Source organism: Cyanistes caeruleus, chromosome 19 (assembly GCF_971803275.1).
Source record: "Cyanistes caeruleus chromosome 19, bCyaCae1.hap1.1, whole genome shotgun sequence".
NCBI lineage: Eukaryota > Metazoa > Chordata > Aves > Passeriformes > Paridae > Cyanistes > Cyanistes caeruleus.
The window spans coordinates 8,595,198-8,618,056 of NC_141719.1; the positions used below are offsets into that span (position 1 = coordinate 8,595,198).

Sequence of the window (22,859 nt, forward strand, 5' to 3'; positions counted from 1 at the left end):
CAGAACACACAAGGGTGGTTTGCTGTGGCCTCTGGCCACCACACCAGGCTAAAACTGGGCACTGAGAGCTCAGCATGTCTCATATGGGACAGGTTTAAGGTGCAAATGAGAAGGTTTTTCCTGATTTCCAACCAAATAACTGAAAATATTGTGAAGATAGCTCATCTTGGAGATTCTGTGGTCCCAGAGACCACAAGAATAATTTTATCTCCTCTGAAATACTGGCTCCCAGTAACATGGCCTGCTGCAATCCAACAGTGAAAAACGTGAAAAAAATAAACAGAAATCTCAGCTCAGAGAATTTGGAAATTAAAACTCTATATACCTTTCTCCACACAAAACCAAATACATTTAAAATGGTTTATTTAAAAAGTAAGGATTAAGTACATTATACATGGTTGTGATTATACCAGTAGAACTGAAGCACAGTGGAAATAACACTTTAGAACTGCAGACAAAAATGTTGCCTCAAGGGACATGATATATTAGCCCTTGTGGATATGTGATCCATACAGAGAGAAAAGGAAATAGAAAAATAGTTTATTGTTAGATGTCTGGGCAGATGAAGTGATTTCTCCTTTTACTCCTATTGTGTATGAGAAATGAGGAAGAGAGAGTTCATGGTATACCTGAAACTTTGTTTCTTGGAAAATCAAATCTGATCCAATAGCATTTATATATATATTTTTTTTTTTTAGTTCTGCTGCTACAGTATATTTTATACCAAAAGACTGATTATTGTTAATGACATGGTTTTATGATATCTGCAGGTCTTGCTGGGAAATGGGTTCATTTGTTCAATGCTGTCCAGGGAAACCAGAGAGATGTGGAAGAACAGATGATTTTTTTTAAACTATCAGAGTGGTTTCAAAGTCTGAGCGCAATCTGACTCTGTTCAGATAGATCAACCATGGAGCAAGACTGTTCATGGGCAGGAATGCTGCAAATTTTTCAGTTTTGTCAGAATCAAAATTTTTCATGGGAAAGGACTGGGGATTTGAGTTTTTTGTATTGGGTGTTTTGGGTTTTTTTGTTTTTTTTTTACTGCAATTGTCAAGTGAATGTTTTTGGTTTTGCCTTTGGTTGAACAATTTACTGCACTGCAACTTAACTGCTGAGTTTTCAATCACAGCCCTTGTCCCACAGGACAAAAGCTCTGGTCCCTGTTATCTGCCCATGACTTTGTTCCCTGTCCAGACCCCAGGAGCATCTCATGATCCCAACTCCAGCTCCATTTCTTGAAGGTGCCTGCTGGAGAAGGAGCAGATGCTCCAGCTTGGACCAAAACAGGGCATCACTCCTGGAGAGCTGCTGGACCCAGCTCTGCCCTGGGGGAGGAGGCTCTGGCAAAGAGCAACATCCCAAAACCCTCAGCAAGACTTTGCTTTTTCTGCCAAAAATACTGCACGTGCCTCTGCAGGTCTGAGCTGGGCTGAAGAAAAACCTTGGTCTGGAATCTGATGGGTGGTTTGAAGCACATTCACTGGAGAACGACGACTAAAAGAACAAAACCCACACGTGGAGCAAACCTCACACTGTCCACTTCCAGTTCAAGGTACATGAGTTTAGAGAAACAGCCTACATCTAACTCCTGGTTTGAAAGGGAATGGTTTTATTCTTAATTACAGTAAACACGGATGAGGACTTAGTTCTAACTATTAGTTTTTTAACACAGTGGGAAACAAATAGTTCTGGGAAATTGCACTTGAAAAATACATTGACTATAATTAGATGTAAATTAATTAGCACTTAGTATGACACACTAATGAGACAGAAGGTTGGTTTTTTTTCATTGCAAACTTCTACTTCTATCATAGCTAATCAAAGTATTTTAATATTACGAAGTCTCAAAAAGTAGGAAATAATTTATTGTTTGAAAGCATAAAGATTCTTGTAAAAAAAACCTTTCATCAAGAACTTTAATAGTTTTAGAACCCTTTTATGTTGTCCTAGCCGAAAAGTAGGTAAAAAAGTTTTCTTTTCTGCCTCTGTTTGATTTTTTTTTAAAAAGCTTGTGTAACATCTTTCTCCATAGTGTGTTGATACAGAAAGTAGCACAACATTTTCTACTTTTAAATCGTTCCCATCACTCCATTCGCTTTAGCTCTCAGAGTTCAGAGGTTTGAAAAAAGGATCCCAGCGGAGTTTTAACCTGAATGGAAACTCTTAATGAGCAGGGATGAAGGCTCCAACCCACCCCTGCCAAAATAATGATGTGGCTGTGCCAGGCTGAGGGCCAGGCAGAGCTTAACAGTGACCAGGGGAAGACTCTCGCTTAAAATTGAGATTTGTGTCTTGGTTCTTGCAAGGAGAGAGGCTTGAGCAGGGTTTCTCTGGGGGGAGAGGGGGTTCAACTTCCTTTTTGGGATGTTAAGGCAGCTTCTCCGGGATTTCCCTGGAGGACTTGGTTCTGCTAGCTGAAAGCCTCGTATCCAAACCACCACTGAGTCTCTGGCTCTGGAGCCATCATAGGATAAATTAAGACTAAAGAGGTTTTAACAGTTTGGTTGAGATCTCCCACTACCAGTGACCCAAAATTTGAAAATTATGGATTTTTTCTTGTCTAATCTTCTTCTAGCAAAGATTTTCTGGGCAAAGATGATGGGGGTATTCAAAGGAATCTACAGGAATTAGATGCTCCTCTCTCACTGCATCTAATTCATATGAGGGAAATCGGGCACCTCATTCTCATATGGCTTGGTCGAGTGGTCACTAAAATCAGCATGAGTACTATTAAATTAAATTACCTTTGAGTCAGGCCCTCGAGCTTTGAGATCCAAGCCTAAGTGTAAAAACTGAAAGCAGGAATTTCTAAAGGAAAAAAAAAAAAAATTTCAGACTTTTTTTAGAAACATACAGAAGCAAAGGGTACAAATTAGTTCCCTCCTTACGTGATGCATAGAGTTTGCTGTGGGCTCTCTGCACGTAAGTCATCATTACAAAATAAATTAAATTAGGTCGAACCACCATTTCCATCTAAAAGCAACTATACCTTGTACCATGCGGCACTTAATTCATAATAAAAAGAGTTTAATAAATATCTCATAAACGGTGATTAATTTTTTCTTTTTTTTTCTTTGTTTTTTTTGTGTTTTTTTTTTTTTGTTTTTGTTCTGTTTTAAAAAATACAAAGTTGTCATCTGCTCTGTTAACACTCGGCTCCCGTTGCTGCGGGAAGTTTCGCCAGTCCGGGCGCGTTCTCTTCTCGTTGCTCGGAGATCTCTGTTTCCAGTAGCGTTAGTGTTGCACTTGTGAAGCAGTAAGGAAATCAGGAGCGCGGTCGCGGGGCTCAGCCCTGCTCCCCGCCGCGCTCTGGGAAGTCTCCAGGGGCTCCTGACAGCCAGCACTCAGCACCTTGCCGGATCAGGCACTAGGGCTCGTCGAAATGAGAATTCAAGTTTTCTAAACGTTAGGCAAGAAATGATATTTGCAAATATGCTCAAGTCCCACCTATTTTATCTTTTTCCCTTTCTAGGTGTTTCAAGATGCACCCACCCTCTGCTCCTCGGCCTGCTTTGCCCCAAGGGATGCCTTAGCCCAGGAATGGGAGATCCCCTTCCCACCCCATCAGGGAGTCTGTAATGCTCAGTACGTGGGTGCTCCACGGTTTCAGTGGCACAGGTCAGTTTTAGAAAGTGTTGCCTTCAAAAATATTTTCTTTTTTTTGTTTTTTTTTGTTTTTTTTTTGAAAGAGGCAAAGCTTACGCCGTGTCGAAGGAAAGTGGCTCACTTGATGAGTAGTTCATTTTCATCCTTGGGCTTGGTTATAAATTATATTTGCAAGTTTGTATTAAGGGATCTCTATATTAGAAAAAAAAAAAAAAAAAGTACAACAATTTTTCTGTAATCCTTTAAAACACACTGGTGGCCAGTCCTTTGCAGTTTCTCCAAGACTGTGTACACACTACAAAAGTGCAGGAACATGAACTGCCTTCATCTTGTGACACCAAGAACGGAAATAAACAAACTCCAAATAGCTTCAAAAAAAGCTACGAGCGTGTAAATATCTTTATGTTGGTCCAGAGGGTCTCCACTCGCTACCTCAACACATGCCACAATTAAAGAGGTGAGAGGGTATTTTAACATCGCTCCTGAAAGATCCATTCTGTTTGGGCATCTCTTCAAAAAGCACAAGGAAGGAAGGTACTTCAAACAGGTGTCGTTCTCCTGTTGACCATGTTGACGTGGAGTCCTTCCTTAAATTCCTTCTGGAGGAAGTTGTGGACCTGCAGGAAACTGGCTTCTTGGTCTGCGTTGTAGCTGGCAGCCGTGGTAACCTTCAAAGGCTCCCTGGAAAGGGTGTACATGGAAATTTCATTCATGGGGATGGTGCCTGCTATCTTCATGCCAACCGGAGAAATGTCCCTGGATGGAGAAGGCTCCGTGGATCGAGAGCTGGATCTGGACCTCCTCCTCCTGTACCTATAGCTTGGCATCCTGGCATAGGGAGAACTGGAAGAAGTCTTAAGGAATTCCCTCTTGGTCTTAAACCTCAGCTCTTTGTTCTTCTCAATATAAATGTTCACAGCCAGAACGCCGATGGTTTCGGCCACAATAAAAGACAAGGCTCCAAAATAAAAAGACCAACCATAGTTGTAATGGTTCTTTTTGTCCTCATCTCGCTTGTCACTTGGGTCACCTGCATTGCTCGATATGTAGACAATGATCCCTATGATATTACTTAGACCTAGAGGAAGAAAACCAGAAATCAGTGGTTATGTGGCTGGGGAGATAAAATTCAAGCTGTGTTACTTTCCGGACCTGAATTCTGGACCTGGTTCTAAGACTGCGACAAGGAAATTTCACAGCATTTATTTACTCTTATATTTATCTCAAGGATTCATTTATTCCTGAAAAAACAACCAATAGATCAACATATAGGTCATGTGTGCTCACATGGATCCCAAAACACTCAGCAGGACTTTTCCCCATCTCTTCATGGCCACAGTGGAAAAGCAGCAGCATGTGGGAGCTCGCTAATATTGTGAGTGGGATTCTAACATCCAGAGGAATGATAAAAATACATTTGGAGCTCAGGGCTATGGCTGTTCACCTTGATCAAGATAAGTTCTTTTCCACCTTGCTGAATTTTCATCTAAATGCAGCATGCTTCATGCAGGCTGCAGGGAGAGCTATTAACAATGGGGCTGACTCTCTCAGATGTTTCTAGTGTGAAAAACGGGCTTACCTATCAGAGGTGAGTGTTTTCTGCCTTCATATTATAAAAAAAGGCCCTAGGTATAAGAGATGCCTAATTCATCTAATGTTTAATACATTTTAAATAGTGTAAAACATGCTTGTTACTGAGTTTCACTTCCTTCTGCAGGAAAACCGAAAGCTTTTCTAGAATATACTTTTTTTGTGGGGCTTCAAGAGCATAATTTTGCCTTGAGAAATTTGCCTGGTGTGGTGTTGTTAATGCCCTCAGTCCAGGAAAGGGGTGCAGGGAAAGCACTGCTAAGGAGCTTTTCCAGAATCTTTTCCAGCCGAAAAAGGCAGCACTTCTTAAGAACTCAATTTAAACAGAACATACCTGCTGCAACAAAGAGAATCCCAGCGCTGAGAATAATGTTGTTTTTGCTGTTGTAAATCCTTCCTGCTCCGATACAGAGCCCTCCCAGCAACAGCAAAATTGTGCTTAGGATGGGGAACACGCTGGAGGCACGGACGATGCCTGGAGGGAGACAGGTAGGAAGGGAAGACAAATCATTTCAGGTGCCTCCTTGGGTTGCAAGTGTGCAGATTAGTCTCAAACCCCTGTTTTTTTTTTCCCTAAAATTGTTAAGAAGAATGTTTTAATAGAACCAGAGAATTGTTAAGGTTGAAAAAGACCTTTAAGATCATCAAATCCAACAGCACCTCCACCATGCTTACCACTAAACCATGTCCTTGAGTGCCAGCCACATCCACACATTTTCTGAACACACTCAGGGATGCCTGTTCCAGTGCTTCGTATCCCTTTCACCGAAGATATTTTTCCTAATATCTAACCTATTATAATTTTTTATTCCTTTTCGCTAGAATTATCACTGATTCTGCATTTTTGGGCATGTTTTTTGGACGATGAAGCCATGAGGTGACCAGTGTGACACAGACTCTCAACTGAATGGCTTCAATCTTTTGAGCTTTCTCCCAGGAAAGTCCAGAGTTATTGCCATTTTCTGATGCCACTGTGTGCAGAACATTTCTGGCTAAGCAGGAGATAAGTGACAGTAAGACCCAGCATCACGCAGGGAGCAGCAGTGAAAAATTCATGAGCTGGCTATGAACCCTACAACGTTTGGGACAGCTGGAGCAGATGGATCTGTTCCATGGTGCACACACAAGGTGAGCAAATTACAGCTCTTGAAGTCAGCAACATCCATGTTGCCAGCAAGCATGGCTAATAACCCCTTTTTCTTTTGCTGGATATTAAGGACATTGAAACCTTTCAGATTTCTAAGGAAGGAATTTTAACAAGTGTGTCTTAGATGTTTGTGTTTAGTTTCCTGACAGCAAAGCAGTCATTTAAAATTCTGCATGCTTCAGTCCATTCATCAACATATAAAACCCCCCAGAAAAATATTAAAACACCACTTCAAGCCAGCTTTCAAAGTCGGGCCACAAGAAGACAGAGCAGCAATCGACAGGGAAGCGGCAGTGAGCGAACAAAAGGGCTGAGAAAAAATAAACAAGCATGAGAAAAGAGATGTCTGCATTGTAAAAACCAAAGGGGTAAAAGCTGGCAGGGGTTCCTGAAAGGCAGAGTGAGGAACTGAGTTTTACTGCTGTAGAGAGAGGATTTATATTTTGAAGAAGGGGATATAAGGTGCTGAATGATGCTGTGGAAAATGGGATCACCCCGAAGCTGGGGAAAGGCGAGGGCACGGAGGGGAGCCCTGGCGGAGCGAGGGGTGCAGGGCTGGGGGATCCCAAGGCGAGGGAGAGTCAGGGGATGCTGTGACAGGGACATGGAAACTTCACAGCAGATGGGGAGGCCACGGGCCAGGGCTCGGTGGGTGGAGAGGAGCCATCTGGGCAGCTGTGCTCTCTCGGGGTGCAGCCTCCTGGCCGACACGCAGGGCCAGCAGAGCCCGCATCCCCGGCAGAAATGGACAGATGTTCCAGCTGCCGCTTTCTCTTCTCGCTGTCCATGGCCGCGGCATTCCCGACTCAGTGAATCGCTTCCCAGCGATTCCCCTGCTAGCTGGTGACAGAACTGGTGTCCCTCCCAGGGCTGTGGAAGGGACAGGGCTGGGGGTTCTCTCTCTGTGCCCCGCTCCGCCTGGGGGTGCAGACACAAACCCCAAAACGCGGTGCCCGCCTGGGAAGCTTCTGCACCAGCGAGAAAAGTCCATCCTTTCCCAAAGCGGCAGCGTGGCTGCACGTGTCCTTCACAGATGGGGCATTTTCCAGGCGGATCTGAAGCCGGTCCAGGCGGGTGCATTGCTATTCAGACAGCGTCTGGCAGGAACTGCCAAATCCGACTGATGCGAGTGGGTGTAAGGTCTCTGCTCAAAGCCTGCTGAGAGCTGAGAGCCTGTTCCCTTGTCGTGAGTGGATCCCCACGTGTGTGGTATGAATTAGCAGCGCTTTGGCTTTTGGGTCAGTTTTTTCAGTCAAGTATTAGAAAAAGATTCAAAGTCAGCCTCTGCTGCCGGACATTAAGGCATCCGAAATTTCTGTCTGTCTGTTTGTCCCCTGGCTAAAGGCCTAAAACGCCCTGTGGCCCATTCTTTCTGGATATTGTTTCCTTCACTTCATGGTCATGCTGTTTATAATGATTTCAGTTAAATCAAAGAGCTTCCCCAAAGTACTTCAGTGATATCATTGGAAGGAACTTGTCAGACATACCAAATATAGGGGGTGGATTGTTCTATGTGTGTTAATAATCTCCAGTAATAATTTTTCTATATTGGGTAATTAATGCAAAGAGAAACAAAACACACAGCGTTCCCTTCCTGAAAAATTCCACAGCATATTTTTTTTTTTTCTTACAATGTGTACTTTTAGCTCTGAAGTTTCAAAGGAAGCTCATAAGGTACCACGTAGAATTTACATATGTCTCCTGATACTGGTAATAAAATGACAGCGCATCAAAAAACATTAAGGCAATCTGGTTTTTGCTTTCTCCCTGGCTTTTCTGCCCCCCCCTTGTTTACCGTCCTGTCGCTTTGCATCGCCTGCTGTGCACCGCTATGTGTGGTGACACCTCCTTCGGTGGAGCCGCGGAGCTGCTCCTCCCCATGGGGCTGCAAACCCTGCTCGGCTCGGGCTTTTCATCTCCAGAAAGGCAGGAGCCCAGGGAATGGCTTTGGAAAGAGGATGCTCCAGCATGCAGGGAGGAAGGGCATGAAAGTGTAGAGATGCCCCTGGAGCAGGGTCCCCCTGCTCAGAGCAGCAGAGACCCGACATCCCCAGTGTGGATGAGATTCCCCTTCTGCAAAGGGAGAGGTGCCTGAGCTTCGTGAGATGCTGGGTGGGAGCAGCTCGGGTTTTGTGTGCCCGGAGGATGCGGGAGAGGAGGGAAGCAGGAGACAGACAGGGAAGCAGGAGATGAGGGAAGAAGGAGGTGAGGGAAGCAGGAGATGAGGGAAGCAGAAGACAGACAGGGAAGCAGGAGATGAGGGAAGCAGGAGATGAGGGAAGAAGGAGATGAGGGAAGCAGGAGATGAGGGAAGCAGAAGACAGACAGGGAAGCAGGAGATGAGGGAAGAAGGAGACAGGGAAGCAGGAGACAGACAGGGAAACAGGAGACAGACAGGGAAGCAGGAGATGAGGGAAGCAGGAGATGAGGGAAGCAGGAGACAGACAGGGAAGCAGGAGATGAGGGAAGAAGGAGTCGAGGGAAGCCGGGGTGCGTTTGCCGCCAGCGATGCGGTGGCAGCCCGAGGACCGCGGGGCTCTCCGTGCTGGCACTGGGACATCTGCTGCTCGCTGGGGCCCTGCTCAGGCATGTGAGGGGGATTTTTTTAGACACACAGATGGGCGTGTGTTGCCATGGGGAAGGTTCAACAGGAAGGGTCTTGTCTGAGCTCCTCTGCACGTGTCAGCTTGTCACCGCGCTGGCGTTCGCTTGGTTTCGCAGGGAGCAGCTTGAAGACCAAAGGGCAAAATCCAAACTCCTGCCTCTACCCACTCCCTAGACCAAAGTCTCCCAAAATCAGTCATTTTTGTCACTGATTTCCATGGGGTTTTGAACCAGGGCTCCATCCTGCTAGCACTAGTGTTTGCATTTCTCTGAAACCCAAATTGAATTGAGGACTGTAGAAGAGGCTGAGACCCCTCACGCTGCTCTTTCAAGAGCACGAAATACATGAGTGTGGGTGCCTTTGTCTAAGCCAGGCAGGGAAAATAAATATGAGTCTCAACATGTCCCTCTGAGAAACTGTGCCAAGAAATGGCCAGAAATAGTGGAGAATGATATGGAGCCAGTAGACTGCAAAGGTGTTGCAGAGGGCAAAACCAGGATGGAAGCTCTCACGTCCCTTTGAAAGAGGATGCAAATATCCTCCTGTCTTACACAATGATTTGGTCCCTATTACATATAGGTATGAGCTCATCTCCTCTGGATTTAGACACGTAACCTTTCAGTAATCTCTAAATCAACTCTATGCATGGGAAACTGCAGTTTCTTCTTATGAAAGTTAAAGCCAAGGAGCCTTATCTCCGTGCAGACTCTGTGAGGTGAGCTCTGCTCTGCGGGGGAGACTGGAGGCTGATTTTGCACAAGACGTAAAGGGTTGGACCAACTTGTTTTTAAGATCTGTACTTAGTCACTGTTGCAAACAGCTTTTAGGAACACCCGTCACAAGCACACTTACAAACAATTTACCAGTCTCATGTCTTAGCGTGGAGCTGGAGACTGTTTTTCCCAGTTCTCACTTTTCTCCATATAAAGAAGGCATAATGTGCTTTTATCAAGATGCTACTTAGTTCCTTTTTCCTTTTACTAATGATGTTTGTTTCCTAAAGCTGACTTGGCATCAATTTAACATTAGTTCCAAGGCTTTGTATGAAAGATAAATGCAGCTGTGCTCACACTCTGCCTTTGCCTGAGCTCTGAAATCGTGTCACCCAGGTGCCATGACTGATCTAAATCGACAAGAGCAAAGAGGAAAAAAACATCTGGGTTTTCTGGTGAGGCAAACTTTTTGGAGATTTCTTATCCTTCTTCATGTCTTAACAACTAGAAGTTGTTGCCCAGAAGTGAACAGAAGGGCAGAGTGGCTCTCTAAGTGGTGTTTCAGGTAATTAATATTGTAATTGAGGAGTTCTCTGCTTTGCCAGCAGCGTTGTTCTCTGCTCCCTGATTCCCCCACACCTTGTGAGCTGCAGTTCCTCTCCCTGGTAAAGGGCACTGCTTTCAGCTTGGCTGCTCAGCTCTTTTGTTCAGAAGGAACAACAAAGCAAAGAGTCCTCTGGGGAAGGGGAATCTAACTCCAACTTTGCAGGTTTTGTGGTTGGGTTCCAAGATTTGCCATCAGCTGAGAGAAGGGTCATGTGGAGGGGATGAAACAACTGCCCTTATTTCAAGCACCAGGTTGGTGGGTGAAATCCCTTCTGGGGGGAATTACATGCCAGCATGGAGCAGCAGTGGCTGGCCAGGCAGGGAAGCCACAGCCCCTGTTCATGCTGGGAATTTGCTGCTAGCTGCAGAAATTCCAGCTTCCTTCCCCCAGTGCAGTCATTTCACTTCAGGGGGAGGTGGCTCACCAGCTGCAAAGGCTGAGGCTTCAGTAAGGGTTGGGTTTAAGCATTTGGTAAAGCTCTTAATGGGCTGGAACCCACTCATCAAACCTGTTTCGTTACACTAGCCCTATAAATGCTCCCTCTGTAAAATATCCTCACCAATCTGGGCACAATAGCTGTAGCTTTAATTTGAAAATGTGTCAGAGGATGTTTAACAATCGGCACCAAAATTGTGAGAATTCCCCTGGCTGAAGGAAACCCTTGGAAAAAAATCCTTGAAACCCCATGGCAAGAGGGCTGGAACTAGAGGGTCTTTAAGGTCCCTTCCAGCACAAACCATTCCATGATTCAATGAAGTGGGGTCCCCAAGGGTGATGTTGTGTCAGCTGCAGCGTGAACCGGACACGTGCCACCACTGGGCTGTGCAGAGAGTAAAACTGGGGCTGCTCTCTGCAGAAGAGAAGGCCAGGGAAGCCCCTGTGGCCACATCTTTGTGTCAGGTATCACTGCTCACTTACGGAGAAGGTACTCTGAGCTGTCGTGGTCGTAGTCGTTGTCTTCAGGGAAGTGGTTGATCCGGAAACAATGTCCTTTGTAGATTCCTAAATGGAAACAAAGCAAACAGAACCCATAAGGAACAGAAGCAGGTAAATGCGCTTTTTTTTTATTCTGTCAAGAAACCATCTCTAAAGTCACAAATTTTGGGCAGATTCAGCTGAGGGAAGGGACAGCCAGGATTCCTGGGCTCTTTCCTTCAGCCACTTATATCGTTCTCTTGAGTTTTTTAATCTCTAAGTGCTTCACTTTATCAGCACTGTGCTTATCTTGCAAGCATACTGAGTTTGCAAAGCTTCTTTTTGTTCCCAGAGTGGCTGTCAGGCTGGGTCCCTGCTCCATGGCTGGGGCTCCCAGTGCCAATCTCGCTGCCATCACCCTTCCCATCTCATCCCAGTGAAGTGCAGCCTTCCCTTATCAGAGCTGCTGAATTGTCTGAGGCCTCTTCAATTACTCTCTAGGCTGTGAAAACAAGTCCATAAATCTCTTCCTGCTTCAGTTTAAGCCTGTATATCCCACTCGAGGTTGGCTCTGCTTTTAATGGCATATTTGTTTAGCTAACTGGGAGCCTGTGCAGTAAAGTCAGGGCACAGTGTGCACTCCTGATCCCTGGAGGGACAACACCAGAGCTGGCTGGACAAACCCCCCGCTCATCTCAGCACTTTTTCCATGCAGGAAAAGCTGTCCATGAGCATTTTGTGCTCTTTCCTATCATAGTTCTCCATAGTCTGAGCTGCAGTTGGGTTGCTGTGGCACAGGGAGCTACACGGGGACCTCTCCCCAGAGAGCTTCCTGCAGGAGTGAGCCCTGGGCTGTGATTGTGCCGTGCTGCTTTCATTATTCATTAAGCAGCGCTCTCCTGCTCGGGAACACATCACCCAGGCTGAGTTATCCCTGCACAGGAGTCTCGGTGCTTCCAGCTCGAGCTGGCAGAAGGATTTAAAACCCATCAGTTAATACTACTTTAACAGAAGCACAGCTGCAGTCTGTAGGATATAAATGTGGATTTATTTCACTACCTATTACCAATGATTACAAAGATCTCAAAAGAATTACTAATCCAGAGGATTTAAATTGCACCCTGTGAGTGTCAACCGCAGGTTTGCTACTACAGCGCATTTAATTCTTCCAGTAAATGATGTATCAGCTCTAATTGCAGCAACGGCTCAGGCTTTCTCTGCACAGCACTTCAAAGGCTGGGAACAAGATGTAAGTGGCTCATGTCACATCTGGAAGTGACACACCTGTCCTGGCTGCCAGGTGGGGAGAGCACTTCAGCTGGGCTGGCTGCTGCTGAGCATCCCTGTGCTGGCCATCACAGGGGCTGCTGCTCCTCGTGGCTCTTGGGCAAGGTAAAACTCAGATTTTAAAGATCACAGTGCTTATTTTCATGGCAGTTCACACAATGGAACTGAATCACCCCCAGCATTACAGAACATCTGAGATTGGATGGTCATTTCATTGAGTCTCTGCATTAAGGTGTGCAATTTACAGGCAATACAGTCAGAGTGTGGTTTTTATCTTCTCTATTTATTAAGGAAAAAAAAAATCAAAATAATTTTTCCCATCCTAATTTCCTGTGGAAATAGGCTTTCCAATGACTGTGCTTGTGTGTGTATGGGTGGGGCCATCTCTCACTCTGTACACACTTCTCTGTAGGTGTCATATTCTGCATCCTTCTCACACTGAGAGAAATCAGGGTTAGGGAGGATACTGGGATGAAATTCCTCAGAGAAGCTGGGGCTGCCCAATCCCTGGAAGTGTCCAAGGCCAGGCTGGATGTGGCAGCCTTGGATAGTGGAAGGAGTGGGTGGAACTGGGTGAGCTCTGAGGTCCCTTTGAACCCAAAGCATTCTACAATTCTCCAATAAACCTTAGGGAAATTGTTTGAATTTATCCAGAGCTGATATAGAAATAGAAATATCTGTGGGCAGACAGGGAGATGCCTGAAGGAAAGGGCTCTGTGTCCCCACCACGGGCTCCTTCTGCACGTTCACAGAGTGGACGTGGCAACAGCCCAAACAAACACCTCAGTTCCAGAAACTGAGCACGAGAAGGCTGCAAGACTGAAATGTTCTCAAAGCCTCTTTGCAGCACTGATGGACTGATGGAGGGGTTTGGGCTCTGTAAAATGGCTCAACATAATTAAACTGCTGAGTGAAATGGGCCCCTCAGCAGAACTTTGACTGAGGCCATGAAGCCATTCCTTCCACTGCAGGGCTGGAATGCACCAGCAGGACAGCACTGATGATACCTTCATTTCCTGGCTCTTATATTTACAGCCTTTCACATGAAAGAGTATTAGCAAGACTAGCAGAGGTAAAAAACAGGATAATCACCTCCTATCACCACCACAAAAAAAAAAAAAAAAAAATCTGGATGAACTTGAGAGTTTGTTTGTATTGTTAGTTTTTAGGAATACTGGGATTGGTAATTTTTAATTGGTCATTATTTATCTGGCTAAATTATTATAGAAATAGCAAATGACTGTGAAATTTGGATCTGTATCAAAGCCTAGGAATCCAAAATATACTCTCCAGTATTTTTTATGTAGTTCAGACCAGAGATACTGGTAAAGGGTCCTCTCTAGTGTCTGTGATGTTTGATAGCTAATAACAGCAGCAGACTGAATAACTTTTTTCTATAAACTTAACAAGTGCAATGTAATTTAGCAACAGCTTATTAAACTCTCAGTGAGGCTTGAAGTTGCTATCAAGAACTCTGGTGATCTGCAGAGGCCTCTTTCAATCCACAAAGTATCTGAAATAAAGGCTTGCCAGGAAAAGTAACAATACCTCTTTTCTTCATAATGATGCAGTTTGAAACTCAGATTTGGCAAAAATTAAAACTAGCTGGAGAAGTGGTCAGCTCTAAAAGCACAACAGCAGAGTCTGAGTTGTATTTATACATGAAAAATAAAAGCAAAGCAAAGCTGGAATTTGGTGGAATACTCATGTCCATGACCTGGCATGTAAAGCAACACAAAAAGAATAAAAGTCATGGAATGGCAGAGGTGGCAGAAAAGGAAATGCCTCAATTAAACTCATTAAGAACCACCCTGCAAGTATCTGCACAAGGACAGAGCTCCTTGAAGCTCTCCTCCAAGGCTGCTCAGGAGCTCCCTTGGAGAAATGTGCAGGCAAACGTGGCCACAGGTCCGCGCTCACTGAGACGCACAAAGCCATTTCCCACCCCAGCAGGGGATGTGGGAGAGAGATTTTCTGCCTTGCTTGAGTTTGGGGATACAGTCCCTTATATCCTTGGGGGAGGAAGATGGAATATTTAACTCCTACTGCTGTACCCACTAGAGAGAGATAAATAAACTGCAATCACTGCCTAACAGATACTAAAATATTGAGAAGCACTTCTGGATACCTCTTGAGAGTGAGATATAATATGCCACTGAGATTCTGTAAGTATTACTCTTTTCTTTGAATGATTACTGATATGTTTTTAATGATGCCTTTAGAAATACAAATATTAGAATACATTTTTTCCCCTCATATTAACAATGACTTTGTTCTGAATTTTGAGCCAGGACTTCAGGATCTACGTTAATGATAATGAAGAGATAAATTTTCTGAAGTGTTGTTGATGGTGTAAGAACAATTTTTTTCCACTGGTTGCAGCATACTTAGCTGGCATTTAGGAACTAAAAAGCATTTCTTACCCGGTTCTACTCGGTGTTCAAGGGCTTCTCTGGCAAGGTTAGTACTTCCCAATCTCACTAAGTGTTGTTCAGGCAACTATAATTAGAGTGTGATGTACTCGGATAACGTGATAAGGGAGGCAACTGTAGTGCCTAAGTGAAGATTAAGCTTTGTTTTGGGGTTTGAGATCTCAAACTACATAGAGGTTTCAACAGCAAATCAAAGCAGTGATCCCAAATTCTGATGACATACTGCCTTCTCCTTGCTCTTTCTCAAATAATTCTTTAATAATCCTGCCTCTATCACTGCAGATTGTTCACTGGGTTTTTATTTTTTGATGACTGAGAGTGAAAGTTAATGTTTGGGATGCAAATGCTTATTAATTTGGTGGCCTTGCATTACATGATCCTGTTATTGTCTGTACCATCAGCCACGTCTTTGAGAACAGCTGTTTCCTGTGGTTAGTGTTTGTCGAGGACAACATTCCCTGCTGCCCTGGAAGTGTTTGCACAAATCAGCACTGGAAAACAGAGCCCTCAAATGTCTGACAATATTTGTCAATACAGGGCTGTACTTTTGTTTTCTCCCTGCCCTCATGCTGAAAACTCTACACAAGAAGCTCTTCCCATAGCAGTACTGCTCTGTTGTCATTTAAAATAGGTTTCCACCACTCCAGTCTCGAGCAGCTCTGCACAGAGGGCCCTGTCTGCGGGGGACTTCTGTCAATAGCAATTTTTGTCTCCCAGTGCTGAGCAGGCTTTACAGGAGGTGATATCCAATAGCAGTGGGAGACACTCGAGGAGAGAGGGGCTGAGCAGCTCCCTCCTTCCCCATCATCTTCTGCCAAGTCACTGCCCCATTAACTCTTTCAGCTGCCAGCCCTCCTTTATGCAGAAAGCTCTGGCTTTGGGGACCTGGTAGAGAAACCTTTCTTGTTTTCTCATGGCACAGCAGACATTTGTGATATCTTGGATCAAACCCTCCGCTGCCAACACGCCACATTCCTGCAGCTCTCAGCAGCTGAGGATCCTTGGAGCACACACATGCACACTATTAATAGTGGGAAGCAGGGGAATCTCCCAGAGGAGTGGCACCGGTGGGATGAGGGCTGTGAATGGCAGCTGCAGAAGTGGTCACTTGGCAGGTAAATACACCCACAGTCACCCACCCCAAACCCCCACCCTGCAGCCAATTGCTTCCTGGCAGACTTCTGGGATGGTTTGGAGACATGGAATGAAATTATTTTCAGGATCATTTGACAGCAAGTGCTTGAGGAAACAGGGAATACAAGCTGCAAGGAGCTGACTGTATATTAAAAATAAGGCAATTAGTAAGATACCATGGGAAATTTGGACCAATGGTTCTGCTTGTTGCATCCATTCTGTGATTAAACACTGTGCCTCAGTTCCCATGCCGACTGTCAGCCTGATTTACTGCAACACATGAATATCTGAATGTTTAAATGACAAGTTTTCTGAATATATCAGCACAGAGAGGGCTGACTGACAGATAGCATCACAGACCACGAGGAAAGTGTGACAAGCAGAGTGGGGCTGTTGTAACAGAAGTTGCCTGAACACAGTGTCCATCCCAGCACGTCGTGCCGGACTGGGTTTCCTTAATGGCATGGCTTTACACTTCCCTTGGACATCAGTGCAGAACCTCTATTTATAGTGAGTGAGAGCGTCTCAGCGCTGGACTCTGCCAGGGGAGAAGAGAAACAGTTGTGTATTTTTTCCTTAGGAGGATTTCTCTGCTGACAGGTTCTGAAGTGCTTTGCCGAGTGATTTGAGCAATAGCGAGCAAAGGAGATCAGACATGCCAAAAAATGTTCATCTCCACAAAAATATCTATCTGTGCACTGTGTTCATTTGTTTGATTTTCCACCAGTACAGCTCCCCTGTCTCACTGGACTGACACCACAGCACACGCAGCTGCTGCCTTTGCTTTCTTCTTGTTCCTCTTGTCACAAATCAACTCTCGAGAAGAGGAATCCAGGGTGCACCTCTTTCAAAACCTGCTCTGTGGTGCTGCTAGTGAAACAGGGGTTATTCCAGCCCTGAGCTCTCCCCTCAGACCACAAGGAACAGCGTTAGATATTCTCCTGTAGCTTGAAACTTTCTGTGTTAAGCTGTCCCAAGTTTGATTATTTGTCTCCTGCTGGCTGCTGAGAGTTTCACAAGCCTGTCCTTAAGTTACTCGAATGAGCACAGATCCCATGAGCCTCTGCCTGGAGATGTTTAATGCTGTCATTATAAAAGAAATCATGAACTATTGATGCAGGTCATGTGCAAAACACACCTCATGTGAATTTGCTACTCCACAATGCTGCTGTGAGCCGCCTTCATCACTGTGGAGGATGGAGCCAGCAGAGGAAGAAGCCTCAGGAGGTTAAATACACATTTATTGGGTGTCTGCCTTTGAAAAAAGTTTGGCTGTTGTGAGAGCTGGAAACTTCAAAGCATAGGCTGGTTTTGAGACAGATTCTGTCTGACACCCTCGGAGTCCTGCCAGTCCTGGAAATTTGTCCATATGACAGTTTGTATTTTTGTTTCATCCTGAAGATGAATTTGATTAGGAGCACTGCTCATACCTGGGGTTATTGTCGTATTTTGCCAGGGTAGGTCCTGTGTTCAGAAAATGCTCAGGACATAAAAAGAGTAGGAGTTTATTCCCATAACTGTGGGCTACCCTGGTGCCATAAACCAGCTGGGCAGGATGAGCTGCCCGTGTGTGTCATGGTCAGGCCAAAGCAAATTCAGCTCAGCTGAGTCTTTAAAAGGAATTCATCCTTACTGCTAGCTATGTTGAGATTGTGAAAAAACAAATCTTTTATTTCACATATAGAAGTCCTTTCCTTCTTTCTCTATCTTTTCCTAACTCAGAACTCACTTGTTTCTCGTTGCAGGGAGAGGAACTGCCTACTTTTGGGCCAGATTCTGATTTCCCTGTAGTGGACTCAAATCTGTCTCACCCAGTGATACCAGAATCTGGCCTACACCCTTTTGTTTGCTTCCCATCTACTTCCCGGGCAGAAAGAAAATGATTTTAAAATGTTGAAATGTATGAAATTTGCCCCACTTTCTTCCTTAGGAGCTGTCATCTCAAACAAACCCTTTGGGTTCTTCTTTTGATCTATTTTCAATTGTCTGGTGGGCAAAGCAAAACTCCTCCTCAAGTCTCTTATTTCCTTATCTTCTGCTGTGACATGAATTTCCCCTTTTTCCAGTCCTCCCCCTCCGCTGCCTACAGACCTTCCGCTGCTCAGAGCTTCCCTCGGTGTCAGGTGAGGAGCAACCACTCAGGATTTGCTGCCTGCTTCCATTTTGCTCCTCTTTAAAGCTTTTAAAGGCAGAACACCTTCCCGGTGTGCTCAGCACCTCGGGAGGGCTCTGAGGAGCTGGAGGAGATGTCGGAGCAGCTGCTGCTGCTGCCCACGCACTGCAGAGGAGCTGGGGCTGGCAGGGAGCTCTCGCCTGGCCTTTATTTAGTGCTCCCCACTCTTCTCCAGTGTGGCTCCAGGAACAGGTCTTGCTTTACACCTTGTCTTTTCACGTGCTCACTCCATTCTCTTACCTGCACGTCGTAAGTGCTCCCTCCTGTGTTTCTCGTAGACCTTCTGTGAGAGAAGAGACTGTCTCACACCACCCCTCTCCAGCACTTAGAATATTCTGATCTGCTTTTCCCAACTTTCCTGCACTGTGTCAGTCCTTGATGTGATTCCCTTTTGCTGCCTGCAGGTTCTCCCTGGTGCCCCCAAACGAGGGCCGTGCTGCTCTGCTCCTTGCATTGCTTTCTTTGCAGAGGTCTCAGACTGTGAGCTGCAGTGGAGCTCATGCCTGGCGTGGCTGAGGAGCCACCTCCAGCGGTCTGAGTGCCAATTCCAGAGCTGCAAATAGTGACTGGAGAGGTTCCTGCTGGGGCAGTTTGACCTTCATGTCACAACCACCCCTTTTTGAACACTCCTGAGCTTTTTGTGGCCTTGGCTGATCTCCTGCAGATGCCAGGGGATGCTCACTGTTTCCCAGAGAAGCTGGTCCCATAGCAGAAGGTGTACCTTGCTTGGGTGATAACAAAATCCACTGTTCATGGAATGACAGAATGGTTTGGGTTGGAAGGGATCTTAAAGCTCATCTTGTCCCAAACCCCTGCCATGGGCAGGGGCACCTTCCACTATCCCAGCTTGCTCCAAGCCCTGTCCAACCTGGCCTTGAACACTTCCATGGATGGAGCAACTCTGCTGTTGGGGACGGGTGGCTTCTAATTCTGGCATGAAAAATTTTGCTTTCTGAGCAAAATACTCTTTGTTATTCTGACATTCTGCAATCCAGGATGCACCAAGCACAATTTTATACAGCCTGGTAAAGCATCTCCAGATTCTGGATCACCTACACCAGAAGATATCCCAGGAAACGCCTACAGAGGCTCAGTCAACTTGTAATTCATGTGGAAAACACACAGCCTCAGCAGCTGACCTCCTGTTTTCAGCTGGGCAAATATAATCAGAGATGCTGTGCATTTGTGTTTCTGTGTAAGAAATGACCAGATTCAGAAAAGATACTTTGCCAAAGACACCTTTCAAATTCTCTGACAGCCTTTTGTTCCATTATAAGATTTTGAGACCTTGAGTGATGTTAGAGAACCCGTGGCAGCAAAACTCATTTCCCAAAGATTCACCTCACCTGCACATCTGGGAGCTAATAAAACACATCACAGTGTCTGGCTGCTGTCCTTTGAATTCTCTTCAGTCATTACAAAACTGCTGCCAAAAGTACTAAGTGTCCTTGTGCTACCACAGTGAATACCAATGGTACCAGGGAAACGCAGGGCAGCGGCAGAGGAGGGGACAGTTGTATGTTACCTGTTGGTTTAGGCTACTCAGTTTCCAGTTTATTCAAATGTTTGCCTCATAAACCAGCATTCTGGCTGTGGAATTCACGACTGAGGTTATTCAGCAGTGCTCCCATCCCTTCCCAGCCGCCTTTCCTCGGCCAAGCAGCAGATAACGGAGCGTGCTGTGTAATTCCACGAGCCCTACTGATGGGTCTTCCCACTGCAGTTTGTAATTTTCTCCTTATCAGCCACATCCTCTGGTGCTGCTGCTTGGATGGCAAAGTGGGGCAAGATTCAGGGGGTTCTGTTTTAGTCTCTTTTGCTGTTCCTTTTTATGGAGCTTATTGAGGGAATGACTCTGTGTTTTCTAGGAAGACTGACAAACTTCCAGCCCTGATGTTCAGTTTGCATTTTGTAAATCAACTGCACAGGGAAATAGGGGCAATTCCTCAGCCTGGGTGTGACATGGTTGTTTTGGGGCAACACTGGTGATGCTGTTTGAGGAACATTTTCAAGTCAGACACAAGTCATCCCTGCCACGGTGAGCGTTCTCATGCCTGGCTCAGTCCCAAGAAGCTGTCAACATTTCTAGTTTGTCGTGGGGTTGTTAACTCACTTCTCTGTGTCTGCTTTTCTCTCCACCACCACGGCCCACACTCGCTGTGTTCTGCCTTCACACCTCGTCTCGTCCTGCATCTCCTGCCACAGTCCTTTATCCCGGCAGCCCAGAAGTTTGTCTCACCACTCACTTCCATATTTTGCTCTGCTGCCACTTTGCTGAGGCTGTTTCTGGGTGGCTGATATAATCCTCCTCGTCCTTTTAAAGTGAATTTGGATCTTGGATAGAAACTTCCATTAGAGTTCTGTAGCTGGCTTTTCTACCTTAGCTAAAATTAGTCTAACACTTGAGGAGCTGGTGTTGGCTTCTTAGGTGAGAGCCTTCATCCATCAGAGCCCTGAGCTGAGAGTCATCCTCAGATGAGCTTCCAGCTCTTACTTACATTCTGGCTCCAAACACCTTAATTTAAAGAGGTACTTTAGTAACTGGCAGTGCTTTTGGCACAGTGTGTCAGAGACTGTGAATGGCCCCACAGTGACCATCACCGCTCCAACACCTCAGTGCGGGAAATGAACGGTGCTGGCCTCAATCTAGCCAGGATTTGGACCAAAAGCTGTTTTTTTCCCCCAGTATTCTTGACCCTGCCATAGATTCAGCGGTGCAGAGACTGCTCATGCAGGGAGGCTGCTGCCAGTCCATCAGTCACTGGGAGAGGGCTGAAGTGCCAAACCGGCTGCAGTTCTGAGAACAGGTCCTCGTTTTGCCTGGTGAAGTTCATATGATGCAAAGTCACAAATCATCTTTATTTTCACTATGTCAAACGATGCCTTTTTCCTGCATCTGTGCAACTGGAATCAAGTTTCCCTTAAGGGGTAGTTTGGTTTTTATCCATATGGTTTCCCTTCCTTTGGTAAATTGTCAGTTCTCCCTCATTAACATGGTGATCAACCAGGGCTCGATGGCTTCACCTTTCAGGATCACAGCACACCTACACATCCTGTCCCATGGCTTGGCATTTCCTGGGGGTGGAATTCAAGGAAATGTCTCTTCAAAGTCTCTACTGAGTTCATAATTTGAGCCACTGTCGTGGTCACCTCTGGGGTGCTTCCTGAACTACCTGAAACAAACCCAGTGCGATGTGTGATGCTTAATCCCCTTTTTTCCCTGCCACTTCAACTTTCACACATGCATAACCTGCAGCTGCTGCCTTCCTATTCTTAATTTCTACTTTTAGACCCTCTCAAACTGCCATTTCCCCCCCAATTTTCTGAAACAATTTCATTGTACACCAGGCAAGGTTTGCAGCTGGCATGCAGCAGTTTAAGAAACAACTCTCCAGAACAAGGACCTGGGAAATCCTTGGGGATGTTTGGGATAACTCGCACAGGGTGCACCTGGTGTCTTCTCTTCTGATGGAAAAACCTTCCAGATCTAGTCAGCAGAAAAAATTATTCATATTATTAATGGTTCATACTACTGATATTTTATTAATAAGGTGATGGTTCATATTATTGATTCAATCAATACTGAGAACTGATTACTGATGGTTCTGATTATTGATGGTGAGATCTCCTGGTGTGGCAGAAGCTTGCAAGGCACCAAATAATTACCTCTCTGCATTAAATGAGTTACTGGCAGCTCCAGTAGCAGGGAATGTCTCTAACCTGACATCTAGAGCTGAATTTTCTTTACAAACTTTCTTTTGGCTCATCCATACATTGCAAAGTTGGAGTTTTTAAATGGAAAAAGCATGAGGTTTACACTGGAAAGTAGGACCTTGCTAGTGAATTGATTAGGAATATGCAGGATATTTGGCACTCCTGGAATCTTGTAGTGATTCCACATCTCTTCAATCCAAGGAGATCCATCGTAGGATGATGGCATTTAAAGAAAGAGTTGGATACTGAAGAAGCAATAGGGAAATAACACTCCATAAATCATCTTAGCTGAAAGGAATGCTTGTAATGTGTCTGTCTTTGGAATGCAGTGACCTTGAGTTGGATCTCCATTCGTTTTGGAGCACACAAATGAGTCTTCCTGGTCTCTCTGCCAGCTTGTTGGGTTATACATAGAAGCGAAGCCTCTAGAGATTGATCATGCACAATCAGTGATGCGGGACAGAAACAAGGCAGATGACAACAGGGAATCTAAAGGTTGGGAGAAAGGGGTGGAACTGCCAAACCCTGCTGATGGCTGGATTTGGGAAAAGCAAGGCAAAGGTTTCAGTAATCATCTGCATGATGTATCAGTGCAAAAGACACTCCACCAGGAGAGATTTGTGCTGTGCACTGTCGGGCTGAATACCCAGGGCTGATGTCTAACCTTGGGAACAAATAGCAGAGCAGCTTCCAGTGGGAAAAAATGAAAGGAACTAACGTATTTCACCATTTTTAAATCCTGGAAGGGAATATAAAGGCAGCATGTAGGATTTTAACTTGAATTAAGAGTTACTTCTGCCTCGGTTATTCCTGATTCCCAGCAGTGTGTGCAACCCGAAAGGTGCTGCACCTTTGTGGAGGAAGGCTGAGAGCAATGTGAAAAAAGAGCAAAGGAGCAGGAAAAGAGCAAAGGAGCATTTTGGGGCGGAATGT

General features: G+C 45.3%; 1 protein-coding gene across 1 annotated transcript in view; it reads right to left on the minus strand.

The window, feature by feature from the left end:
* Positions 1-346: 346 nt before the first annotated feature.
* The window catches only part of CACNG4 (calcium voltage-gated channel auxiliary subunit gamma 4), a 43,473-nt gene continuing 20,960 nt past the window's right edge, over positions 347-22,859 (minus strand). The window contains exons 2-4 of the mRNA XM_086857127.1: positions 11,190-11,273; positions 5,534-5,674; positions 347-4,687 (exon numbers count right to left, since the gene is read on the minus strand). Of these exons, the coding sequence (XP_086713253.1) occupies positions 4,149-4,687; positions 5,534-5,674; positions 11,190-11,273 (764 nt within the window). The 3' untranslated portion in view covers positions 347-4,148. The remainder of the gene's footprint in view (positions 4,688-5,533; positions 5,675-11,189; positions 11,274-22,859) is intronic.